The sequence below is a fragment of the Lactuca serriola genome, chromosome 5, assembly GCF_051521515.1.
Source record: "Lactuca serriola cultivar US96UC23 chromosome 5, Lser_US96UC23_V15, whole genome shotgun sequence".
Taxonomy (NCBI): Eukaryota; Viridiplantae; Streptophyta; class Magnoliopsida; order Asterales; family Asteraceae; genus Lactuca; species Lactuca serriola.
Window position 1 is genome coordinate 21,629,960 of NC_136412.1, and position 12,948 is coordinate 21,642,907.

Here is a 12,948-nt window from a genome sequence, read left to right on the forward strand (position 1 = left end):
AATCAGAGGGGACACAAAAGGTCCCAGTGTCCCAATTTAGCTGCAGCAGGGAAGGTGCATGCACCCGCCCCTGCTACCTTGAGGATCACGGATGGCCGTCAGGGCCGAGCTGATGCGCCGGTGGCGAAGAGCAGGGCATTTCAGATGACAGCAGAGGAGGCGCGAGCGACTCCTGATGTGGTGACGGGTATGTATCTCCCCTTTTATCTCTTTATTATTATTGATTAAATGTTGCTTATGGTTGTATGTTTTATTCAGGGTCGTTCTCTGTGAACGACATTTCTGCTTTGGTATTATTCGATTCGGGGGCTACCCGATCATTCGTATCTCTTGCGCTTAGCAAGAGGTTCAGTAGAGCTCCAGGGAAACTGGATTGTCCGTTAGAGGTGGAGATAGCAGATGATAGGACTGTGAGGGTCGACAAAGTATATAGAGGGTGTTCCCTTCAGATATTTGAGGAGCAGTTTTCAGTGGATTTGGTTCCGATTCCCCTGCGCGGGAATAAAGTTATTGTGGGAATGGATTGGCTAAGCCCCAACGGGGCGGTGATTGACTGTGAGCTTCAGCTAGTGAGGGTTCGCACTCCCAGTGGGGGAGAGATAGTGGTTCAGGGCGAGAGGCCCCAGCGAGGATTGACCTTCTGCTCGGCCGCTAGGGCGAGGCGCTACGTTCAGCAGGGTTGCGCCGGTTATGTAGCCTACGTCTTGGATGCCCGGGATAAGGGCAAGACGACGATCGATGATGTTCCTATTGTTCGAGATTACCCGGATGTGTTTCCCGAGGATTTGCCGGGGATACCTCCTGAGAGGCAGGTTGAGTTCAGGATCGACATGGTTCCTGGTGCGGCTCCGATAGCCAAAGCACCATATCGACTTGCTCCCCCTGAAATGCAGGAGTTGTCTACACAGCTTCAGGAGCTGTTAGACAAGGGTTTCATTCGACCGAGCAGTTCGCCTTGGGGAGCGCCGATCTTATTTGTGAGGAAGAAAGACGGGTCGCATCGGATGTGTATTGACTACCGGGAGTTGAACAAGGTAACGGTGAAGAACCGTTACCCACTTCCGAGGATAGATGACTTGTTCGATCAGCTCCAAGGAGCGTCTTGGTTCTCCAAGATCGACCTACGCTCCGGTTACCACCAGATGAGGGTCAGGGATGAGGATGTACAGAAGACTGCTTTCAGGACCCGGTATGGTCATTATGAGTTCGTGGTGATGCCATTTGGGCTCACCAATGCCCCAGCCGCGTTCATGGATCTCATGAACCGCGTGTGTAGACCGATGCTGGATCGGTCAGTGATAGTGTTCATCGATGACATCTTGGTGTATTCCAAGACGCAGGGACAGCACGAGGAGCACCTGCGGGAAGTGTTGGAGACTTTGAGGAGGGAGAGACTGTTCGCTAAGTTCTCCAAGTGCGAGTTCTGGTTACACGAGGTGCAGTTTCTTGGGCATCTCGTTAATCAGAAGGGTATTCTGGTTGACCCGGCCAAGATTGAGGCCGTGATGCAGTGGGAGGTCCCGAGGTCTCCATCTGAGATTCGGAGCTTCCTAGGATTGGCAGGGTATTATCGGAGGTTTATTCAGGATTTCTCCAAGATAGCAGTACCGCTCACCCGACTAACCAAAAAGTCGGTAGTTTTTCGTTGGGGGCCTGAGCAGCAGGCGGCGTTCGAGACTCTCAGGCAGAGATTGTGCGAGGCTCCGATCCTTACCTTGCCAGAGGGCGTTGAGGATTTCGTGGTCTATTGTGATGCTTCGATCACAGGTATGGGAGCAGTGTTGATGCAGCGAGGCCATGTGGTGGCTTATGCTTCGAGACAGTTGAAGCCTCACGAGGCTAATTATCCTACCCACGACTTGGAGCTGGGGGCAGTTGTATTTGCCCTCAAGATTTGGAGGCATTACCTGTATGGGGTCCGCTGTACTATCTACACGGACCACAAGAGTTTACGATACCTTATGGATCAGCCGAGTTTGAATATGAGACAGAGGAGATGGTTGGACGTGCTGAAGGACTATGACTGTGAGATCCTGTATCATCCAGGGAAGGCCAACGTGGTGGCCGATGCCCTGAGCCGCAAGGTGTCGGCGGCCCCTATCAGGGATTTGTGTATGAGGATGACGGTAATCACTCCTTTGTTGGAGCGGATCAAGGAGGCTCAGATGGAGAGTCTCAAGGAGGAAAGGCAGAAGTGCGAGAGGATAGTGGGTCGAGTAGCTTCGTTCGACTACGACAGTCGGGGTTTGATGACGCTTCATGGTAGGGTGTGGGTACCGTACTGGGGTGGAGTACGGCAGGTATTGATGGACGAGGCTCATAAGTCTCGATTTTCTATCCATCCAGGGGCGACGAAGATGTATCGGGATCTTCGACCTGATTATTGGTGGCCCTGCATGAAGCGGGACGTCGCTTGGTACGTTGAGAGGTGCTTGACCTGCCGGAAGGTCAAGGCGGAGCACCAGAGACCTCACGGCAAGATGCAGCCGTTGGATATTCCCGTGTGGAAATGGGAGGACATCACCATGGATTTTATCACCAAACTCCCCAGGACCGCACGTGGAGTAGATTCGATATGGGTAGTGGTGGATCGGTTGACGAAGAGTGCCCATTTTATTCCGATCCAGGAAAGTATATCGGCGGAAAGGTTAGCCGATATCTATGTGCGAGAGATTGTGGCACGTCATGGAGTGCCGGTATCGGTAGTGTCGGACCGAGATGTTCGCTTCACGTCCAGATTCTGGAAGCGGTTTCACGACGAGATGGGTACTCGTCTCCACTTCAGCACCGCTTTCCATCCTCAGACTGACGGGCAGAGTGAGAGGACGATTCAGACTCTCGAGGACATGCTTAGGGCATGTGTTCTGGATTTTGGGGGCTGTTGGGATACGTATCTTCCCTTAGCGGAATTCTCGTATAACAACAGCTATCATGCGAGCATTGATCGACCTCCTTTTGAGATGTTATATGGCAGGAAGTGCAGGACCCCGATTTGTTGGGGCGAGGTCGGTCAGCGGGTCATGGGGAGCACCGAAGTGGTGCTCAAGACGACGGAACTGATCCAGCAGGTCCGTAGTAGACTGCAGACTGCGCAGAGTCGGCAGAAGAGCTACGCCGACAGGAGGCGTTCAGACTTGGAGTTCCAGGTGGGAGACATGGTTCTTCTGAAAGTCTCACCTTGGAAAGGTGTCATCAGGTTCCGGAAGAGGGGCAAATTGGGCCCCAGATTTATTGGTCCTTTCAGGGTTTTGGCCCGGGTGGGTCGGGTTGCTTATCGGTTAGATCTTCCTGAGGAGCTCAGTTTGATACACAACACCTTCCACGTGTCGCAGTTGAGGAAGTGTTTAGTGGACGAGACAGCGGTCATTCCCTTGGAGGATATCCAGGTCGATAGCGGCTTGAATTATATCGAGAAACCGATAGCAATTTTGGAACGGAAGACCAAGACCTTGAGAAACAAGGTAATTCAGCTGGTAAAGGTGCAGTGGCAGCATCGGAAGGGGTCTGAATGGACATGGGAGGCTGAAGAAGAAATGAGAACGCACTACCCGGAGTTATTCGCAGATCCAGCCGTAGCAGACTTCGAGGACGAAGTCTGAATCAAGTGGGGGAGAATTGTAGCGACCCGTTTCCGGTATGTTAATTAATTTGTTTTGGGCTAAGTTTTCAAGAGGGACTCGGCGAGTTCTAGCCTGACTCGCCGAGTCGGGTCGCGCATCTTGTGCACGCGGAAGCCGGCGACTCGGCGAGTCCATATCCTGGACTCGGCGAGTCCATCCGTCTGGGTGAAACCCTAACTCCCCGGGTTTTGCTCACTATTTAAACCCCATTATAGCCTCCATCTCGTCACTTTTCCCTCCTGAGAGCACTGTGAGAAACCCTAAACCTTCCTCTTGTGAGCTTATAAGTGATCTTGTTCCATTTTGTGAAGGGGTGAAGAAGGAGAAGAAGAAGGAAGCAAGGAAGCGAGTTCTAGTGCCAAGATCCAAGATCAAGTGTGAACTTATTCAGGTATTTTCGGAGTTCTCTTCTGGTTTCATGCTTAAACTTCCATTAGAGCTCTTTTAAGGGCTATTTGATGCTTGTTCCAAGCTTTATGCTTGCTTGATTGTATTATTAAGCCGAAATACCTTTGGATCTGAGTGTTGGGGTGTTGAAAAGTCCAGATCCACTGCCTTTTTGGGGTTACATTGCTTATTAGCCATGGATCTACCCTTATTGTGCATATTTTAGTCTTATTTCCCTCATTCATGTGGTTGTACACGTAAAGTTGGAAACTTTACGTGGTAAAACAGCTTAATGGACCTAGATCTATCATTTGCATGTGTTGGATTCAAGAGAAATCGAGTAAAAATATGTTGCATGGCGGCGACTCGGCGAGTCGGAAGAACGACTCGACGAGTCAGGTCGCGAGTCCCGAGTTCTCCAGTTTCTTCAGTGTCGAGTGGACGAGGTGAGTTAGGGAGTGGACTCAGCGAGTTAAGAGTAGACTCAGTAATGGAGGGACTCGGCGAGTTGTTCATACAACTCGGCGAGTCCAAGGCAATCTCCTTGAGGATTAAGAACAACTCGTCGAGTCTGTTCATCTGACTCGGCGAGTCGGATGAAGATCATCTGAGTTCTTGGATCCAGAGGGTACTCGTCGAGTCGATGCCACACTCGACGAGTAACAGCATGTAAGAGTTGAACGGAGAGTCTAGGACTCGGCGAGTCGGGTATCCCGACTCGGCGGGTCAGCCCTGAGTAAGTCAACTTTGACCAAGGGTAAAAGAGTCATTTTACCCTGAGTATAGTGCTAGTGATTGATTGAGTGTGTTTATGGATTTGTAGCCGAGGAGATTCAGGAGCAGCAGCCGTTAGCTTTCCGAGCCACACACTCATCCGCTAGCTTACGAGGTGAGTCTCCTTTCCGTAGGGGCGGGTCTAAGGCCACAATGCCGGCCCGTCCAGTTAATAGTAGTTTCCGGACTTCGGTCCGCTGTAGTAGTTCGTATGTTTGATGCCTTCGTGGTTCAGACATGTTTTATGTGCTATGTGTATGTGTTTATGTTCCGGGCCACGGCCCGATGCAGTATGCAATATAAATGGTTATGATATACTATGCTATGTGCAGTCAGTCCCGGACCTCGGTCCGATGCAGGGGACACGGTCCCAGTCAGTTCCGGACTTCGGTCCGATGCAGTCAGTTCCGGACTTCGGTCCGATGCAGTTAGTTCCGGACTTCGGTCCGATGCAGGGGACAAGGTCCCAGTCAGTTCCGGACTTTGGTCCGATGCAGTTTCCGGGCTTCGGCCCGATGCAGTGGGCAAGGCCCAATATGTGTTTATGTGTTATTGTATGGTATGTGGTAGTTTGGGGGAGCTCACTAAGCTTCGTGCTTACAGTTTCAGTTTTGGTTTCAGGTACTTCCGCAAGCAAAGGGAAGAGCTCTGGATGACGGCATCACACACACCACCGCCTCAGCTTTAGCCTGGGATTGATTTAGATGTTTGATCTGATGTAGTATGATACAGTTTTTCCGCACAGTATTTTATTATGTTTTGGAATACATCACGTATGGTTTTATTATGTGATGCTCTGATTGCAGTTTTGATTATATTAAAAACAAAAATTTTTGGGTCGTATTTTTGGGTCGTTTCATTCTTTCTTTTTGAAATTGATTGCATACATTGACGACTCTGTTATCTCACCCCTACCATTGATGTTGATGTTAAACCGTCTCCTAAACTTGTGTTTCTTGCGTGGGAAGAAAATAATCAACATGTTTACTTTTCTTCGGTCTTCTCTTTCTGAAGCAGCTGAAACCCTTAGCCTTAAGACTACCTGTGTGAGTATGAGTAGGGACGGCTCAACCAATTTGAAGGCTCTAAGCAAACAAAAAAAATTAGGACCCTTCGGTCTTCTCTTTCGAATTTGAGACCCTTAGTTTGACAAATCAACGCTTACCACTAGGCCAAGCTCCAACTTTTCCTTGTAACCCAAGAAATACATATATATATATATATATATATATATATATATATATATATATATATATATATATATATATATATATATATATATACCCATATAATTAACAAAATAAACTTTAAAATTAGGAGCCCTTTAGAACTGGAGGCCCTAAACCTTTGTTTGGTTTTGCAAATGGTAGAATCGGCCCTGAGTATGAATGACGTCTGGTGTACTATTTAAGATGTTTACACGATTTGGTAGAGCGCATGCAAAACTTACATGACTCTCCCTCAACTTCAAAAGGTATTATGTATGCCTCTTATTATGTCGCTAATTTACATCTTTTTGCGACAACTTAAGCCATTAGCCAAAACTTTTAGCTAGTCTCTCTTCTATTAGGCTTCATGCTTCGTTTGAAAATTGGCACTTTCGTTTATGACATGTTTTGTTTGGTGTTATTCTTTTTTGCTAAATTAGGACGTTTGTTGATTACTTCCTTTTTACCAAAGCTTCATCTTTGTACTTCATGTCAACTTTCTAGGAGTAAACGGTTACAAATTGAAATAAAATCCAAACGATTTTTACATGTCTTAAAATACAAGTGTAAAATGGTTATGTCCACCAATAGTTACCATCATTACATTATTTTTTGTTGATGAATAATGTGAAATTTGTAGTTTCAAATGTATGTGTAAAATAGTCATTTGGTCTCATTCAGATGGTTAATTCGGATTAAGAAAAAAATGTGCATGTAATACTTTACCCGGACATACATCATTACCCATTTTGAGAATTTATCCATCTGGGACTTGATTCGGAAAAAAAAAATACATGTAATTAGTTTGTTTTATAACATAAACTTTCAATCTTTTCCCCAATACAAGTCTAAACTCTTTACAAATTTCTCATTTATATATATTTTTTGCATTTCTCAAAAGTGTCCCTCATTTTCTCAAACATTTTTAAATTTCATCATCCAAAAGCACTTAATGAAAAACAAAGAAATAATCTGAGTCAATTTCTTCTAGAAAGCATAAAAGCAGCATATCATTTGAAGATCTATATAAGAATTACTGATACTCAAGAATCTACAGCAGTTAAGGATCGAGGTTGAGCACCGAAGGGAGACCTTTGCTTTCCTTGCTGGAACTTTTCTTCCTCTTTTTCTCAGACTGGGGCTCTTTTGCTTTTAGATTGTATGAAAAAGACCTCAATAGATCTGCCAAATGCGTATTTCTATGTGCTGAAAACAAACTAATCTAACATTAAATGCACAGTTTTATTAAAAGAAAAAAAAAAAAATTTAAAGGCTTTAGAGAGTTTCATAGACATACCAGAAATGATGACATCGTTCATATTCACAGACTTTCGGCCAGCATGATGTGCAAACATCTCAAGATCCTCTGCCAACTGTTCTGCAGTTACAGAAAACACCACTGTTTCATCACCCAACAACAATTGATATTAAAAAAGCTATGATAGTCATAATGTGGTTAAAGATGAAGATGCAGACTTATTAATACAAGTCTGGAACAGGTAAAATATCGGTAATTTGAACACAGATCGGTAATTTGAACACAGAGGTTCACTTTAAAAGTCATGGAGTTGTATTTTTTGCAACAGATATGAGATATTGATCCTAATGAAGAAAGGGAGTTACAACTTACAACAGGACCAATTTGGAGTCCATGTTTGCAGAGGTTTAATGTGAACATCATTTCTTTTTCAAAAACGAACAATAGATTTCACGTCAATTTTTGAGTTTGATTCACATAATTGTATCTACATTCAGATTTCAGAAACGCAAAAGATGCAAAAATCAACATCATCAGAACCCCAAAAATTAGTTGTCAATAACACTGTCAACTTTCTTAAGGTTACAGTTAACTAATCTGAACCAGAGTGAACGAATATGCGTGATAGAGAATAAGAAGAAAAAGGAGCGGAAGCAGTACCCGCATACTTGAACGCTAAATCGGAGATGCAAACGATAACAGGTTGAGAAATCTCCATGTTATCTTGTTTGGCTGTTACGAACAAAAATATGAATCTGAAGTAATTCCAATCGAGCACAAAAATTACTGCAATATACAACTTACCTTCGGATTCTGCAATGGAGATGGTGGAAAGACGGAATCGATCTCTGAGATGACTGGTGGTTTCCTCAACGTCCTCTTTCTCCTCATCGCTTCCGTTGTAACCTCCTTCCATCGTTATTGGATCCATTTGATTTTACTTGTATGATTATGTGATTTTTCTAGGGTTTTCAGATTTTGGACATACGCAGGGTGAATGAATGCCGATTTCCCGCCAAATATATATGTTAAAACATATCAATATTATATTTTATTTTTAAAGAATAAAAAAATATGAATTTTAATATAAACAAAACTTCAAAAATGGTTAATGTGGTTTTCGAAAATATCAAGTTTAATCCTAAAGTTCAAAAAACTTCACAGATGGTCCCTGTGGTTTCAAAACTTTTAACATTTGGTCCTTTTGGCTAACTCCGTTACCATTTAGCCGTTAAGTAAGGGGTATTTTTGTCATTTCACTACATAGGGAACATTTATGAGGTTTTGTATTATTTTTTTTAAATAAATAAAATTTAATATGCAAGGGTCCCACCTCTCTCTCTCTCTCCTATAAGTTGTATAAAATTATTTTTCTTCACTGGCTCCCTGTAAGTTGTATAGATTCCATGTCTCATTCATCATTTGATTCCATATCTTCATGAATCAAATTGAATCTGAATTTGTTTTAAATCGTCTTTGTATACCTTCGACTCTGCAGGGCATGGGTAAAACCACTCTGATCGCTAGGGTTTTGGAGAATCTCAAAACTTCCTATCCCAATTTGAAAATACGATGGTTTTTCACTCATAATGCCCTATCATTCCATACCCTTCCATCGCTCAAATATGTTTTGATTTTCGCCTTCTTTTACTCATGAAATTTAGGATACAAAACAAGTGAGATCAGACAAGAATGCGAGAGGGTAGGGTTTGAGGTGGTTACGTTAGATGGTCACACTGCTCCACTTGCTTCTATTAACAATTCCAGGTAACCATTTCTTCATATCTTTTCATCATTCAACGTCAAATTAGGTTTTAATTAAGTTTTCCATAGCAGTGTAGAGTCCATTAGATGGCCTACTGTGGGAAGATACAGAGTCGATGTAGCATCATTCGAATCATTAGCTTTGCCTGAGTTACAGGTTCGTTTAGCTTCATCTCCAATTTCTTAATAAGAAGTTGATTTTCGATTTCATTTTCAGGTCAAAGAAGATACAGATTTGTTTGTGATTGATGAAGTTGGAAAGATGGAGCTCTTCGGTTCATTGTTCTTCCCTGCAATGTTACGTGTTCTTGAGTCAAAGAAGATAAATCTTCGGTCGTTGTTTCTTCCACCGATGAATTGGAGAGAGAGAGAGAGAGAGAGAGAGAGGTGGGACCCTTGTATATTAAATTTTATTTATTTATTTATTTTAAAAAAAAGTAATACAAAACCTCATAAATGGTCCCTGGTTAGTGAAATGACAAAAATACCCCTTACTTAACGGCTAAATAGTAACGAAGTTAGCTAGAAGGACCAAATGTTAAAAGTTTTGAAACTACAAGGACCATCTATGAGGTTTTTTGAACTTAGGGATTAAACTTGATATTTTTGAAAACCACAAGGACCATTTTTGAAGTTTTGTCTTTAATATATCTTTTATAGTTTTTCAATATTAAAAAAAAAATCATATGCGATTTGCTTTGTGATAACCCTTTACTTTAGCCCTGATTATTATTATTTTTTCTTTTGCTTTTAACTTTTTACTTCCAATCGGATGGGCCAATACTTAACAAATCTTTTTGAATGGGTAATTAACCGTATTGTGGTTTTTTAAAATATCAAGTAATATATTTTAATCTTATGGATGTTTGTTTCAGTTTCTAACTTTCTATCACCCATATAAAAAAACAATACAACTGTGTTTGGAATTCCTTTTAAACCTTAAAAGTTCTTTTTGGAAAGGACTTTGTGTAAAAAACATGATTCTTCGTCTTTTTGTCGGCCCTCATTTACTCTTGCTCAAGAGTTAAAATAAAAAGACATTTTCATTTTGCCAAACGATTTTTTGGCTTTTCGAAAAAGATAAAATCAAAAGATGGTTTAAAAAGATATCCCAAACAAGCCCTATGTATTAACCTTTTTTGTTTTTTTTATCCTTTTCTTTTTCGTTATTAAAATTTATATTAATTATTATATTATTATTTAAATAGGCGCCATAAACCACCATTACACCTACATTCAGTTTCCACTAAATCTTCATACCAATCACCATACTTGTGATTTTAGGCAAAATATTTGTAGTCTGTGAACCATATATGTAGACATTTGCAATAGAAAATGTGGACCAAACATTTGCAGTCTGAAAAAAAGGGATAATGTCATAAAAAGCCTTAAGTTTGACAGAAAATGTCGGTTTTACCCTTCGGCAGATTTTTGGTTCGTTTATACCGCAAATTTGTCATTTTTTGTTGGTTTTGCCCTTGTTACCTGCAATAGCAGGTTTCCAGGCTATTATGAATTTTTTTTTGCGAAAAAACCCTTAAGTTTACAAATATTTTGCAAAAAAACCCTTAAGATTATAAACATATAAAATATAAATATATATTCAAAATTTGATAAAACTAAATAGTTTTCTACTGAAACATATTTTTAGCATACTATATATGTTTAAATACATAATAATATTATCATATTTTTTTTTATAAAAATAACATAAACATTTTAAACATAAAAAATAAATATAAACATTTTAAACATATAAAATATGAATATATTTGTCTAATTAATTATATAAATATATTTATTTTTATAAAAAATATGATAGTTTATTATTTCTGAAATACAAACCTTTTAAACATATAAAATATTTTTATTTTTCTTTTAAAAAAATTAATTGAATGTAACTAATGTCATATTATTATTAGCTAACAGATGTTTTTTAATGTTGCTTTGAAAAGTTTAAGTATTAATTAATAAATATTTAAATTTTGATAAAATTAGGTAACTTTTTTAAAATTTAAATATAAAAACTTTATATCGAACAAATATAAAATTTACCCTACATAAAGCTAAAAATATGTTTCAGTAGAAAACTATTTAGTTGTATAAATTTTTGAATATATATTTATATTTTATATGTTTATAATCTTAAGAGTTTTTTTGCAAAATATTTGTAAACTTAAGGGTTTTTTTGTAAAAAATTATTCATAGTAACCTGGAAACCTGCTATTGCAGGTAACAAGGGCAAAACCGACAAAAAATGACAAGTTTGCGGTATAAACGAACCAAAAATCTACCGAAGGGTAAAACCGACATTTTCTGTCAAATTTAAGGTTTTTTATGACATTATCCTCTGAAAAAAAAAGACTGTTTGCTTTTTTAACATCAGCAGACTACTAAAATAAATTGACATCTAAATATACTGATTTTTTCTACTTAAAAGTGATTTTTTTAACATTTTTATGACTTTGTTATAAATAATTAACAAATTTAGATCAAATTTTATATATTATTGTATAAAAAATAAAAATAAAATGGTACGAATTAACATATATATTTGATAAAAACCAACAATTTTGTCGCAAAGTTATACCTAAACATTGTAATTAGAAATCAAAGAATCTGACATATAAATGGACGGAAATAAACTTCGATTTTTCAGTTAAATCAATTAAAAACGTACTATAAATATTTTTTCAAGAAATTGACGATACTATATTAAATAATGTTTTATAAAATTTGGCACACAAAATATAAGAATATATTATGATTTTTTTCATACTTATATAAACAATTTCAACGACCATTATTGTAATAAATATTTATTTATAATTTTGTCAAAAATGTTATGTTTGTGTCGTCAAACCTTTTTTTAAAGTATTATACTTTTTTTTTCAAATTCTTTATCATTAATAAAGTTGGAATAAATATAAATTAAAAAAACTAAAACCAATAAAGATATAGGTGTGTTTTTTCAGGCTAGAATATGTCTGAAGATCTTAGAAGATTTTGGTGCACATCTACGCCAAAAAGAAGTCGTAGGTCTGCCGTTTTCAAAGAAATAAACAGTTTACGAGGGTTAATGTCTGTGCGTTGTCTGCGCACCGCAGACAGAAGAGGCCAAAAAGATGTATAGACAAAAAACAAACAACACCTTACCCACCGGAGATGAGACACTAGGTAAATGTCGAAACCCACAAAATCAACAAAAACCTCAAACCATTCAAAAAATAAATAAATAACTCAGTATCACAATACAATCAAATCATTCAACTCATGAATCACGTCCACAAAGAATCCAATTCAAAGCCTCCATAAATCAAACTGGATCATAAACTTGATATTTTAGGAAATCACAAAAACCATTTTTTAATATTTGTCTTTTTTTCCATATTATTTTTTTAAGTAGTTTTATCAAACAAAAACTTATTAATTTAAACATTCTCCGATTATTGATATTTTAAAAGTTTTTTTTTATCAATGATTATATCTCCATCTAGATAGAATGTATTATAAAACTCTCTTATCCAAGTTTATCATTTTTATACAAAGGTCAATTTTTCAAATGAAATATTAGATAACCAAACCAAAACTAAAAGTATAACATATTCGGGGATTTTTTTTTTAAAATGCGAAAGATGATAAAATCTTAAGTATATATATTCTTTTATAATTGATATTTTAATATTTAATATCAAACATTAGAATGAATTATTATTTACTATTTATTAAAAGAAGTTAACTAGTTAATAAATGGAAAAGATTTAAAGTTTAGATATAAATAGAAGTATATGAAATATCACTCGTTAAATAGGGGTTGTTGTATCGAAAACAAACTAAAAAATGAATTAATTAATATTGAGTAGTTTAATTATTCAACAAATTGGTCTAAGATCAACTAGCCATCAAGGGGTGACCTTGGGGGTTTCTCTTGGAGGTC

At 38.7% G+C, this 12,948-nt stretch overlaps 2 protein-coding genes across 4 annotated transcripts; one reads left to right on the forward strand and one right to left on the reverse strand.

The window, feature by feature from the left end:
- Positions 1 to 6,780: 6,780 nt before the first annotated feature.
- Positions 6,781 to 8,229, reverse strand: LOC145049297 (Histone superfamily protein). Of its 3 annotated transcripts, none has more exons than XM_078997723.1 (4): positions 8,052 to 8,229; positions 7,908 to 7,979; positions 7,287 to 7,367; positions 6,781 to 7,195 (listed from the first exon to the last, which is right to left on the reverse strand). In XM_078997723.1, the coding sequence occupies exons 1-4, from the start codon at positions 8,176 to 8,178 to the stop codon at positions 7,050 to 7,052; spliced, it is 426 nt and encodes a 141-aa protein (XP_078853849.1). In that variant the 5' UTR covers positions 8,179 to 8,229; the 3' UTR covers positions 6,781 to 7,049. The 3 variants fall into 3 exon arrangements, with proteins under 3 accessions (XP_078853849.1, XP_078853848.1, XP_078853850.1); XM_078997722.1 differs by having other exon boundaries at positions 7,287 to 7,388; XM_078997724.1 differs by having other exon boundaries at positions 7,071 to 7,206; positions 7,287 to 7,388.
- A 519-nt stretch (positions 8,230 to 8,748) lies between these two features.
- LOC145049369 (uncharacterized) lies at positions 8,749 to 9,893 on the forward strand. Its single transcript, XM_078997787.1, has 5 exons — positions 8,749 to 8,752; positions 8,912 to 9,014; positions 9,084 to 9,168; positions 9,229 to 9,344; positions 9,887 to 9,893. The coding sequence occupies exons 1-5, from the start codon at positions 8,749 to 8,751 to the stop codon at positions 9,891 to 9,893; spliced, it is 315 nt and encodes a 104-aa protein (XP_078853913.1).
- The last annotated feature ends 3,055 nt before the right edge of the window (positions 9,894 to 12,948 follow it).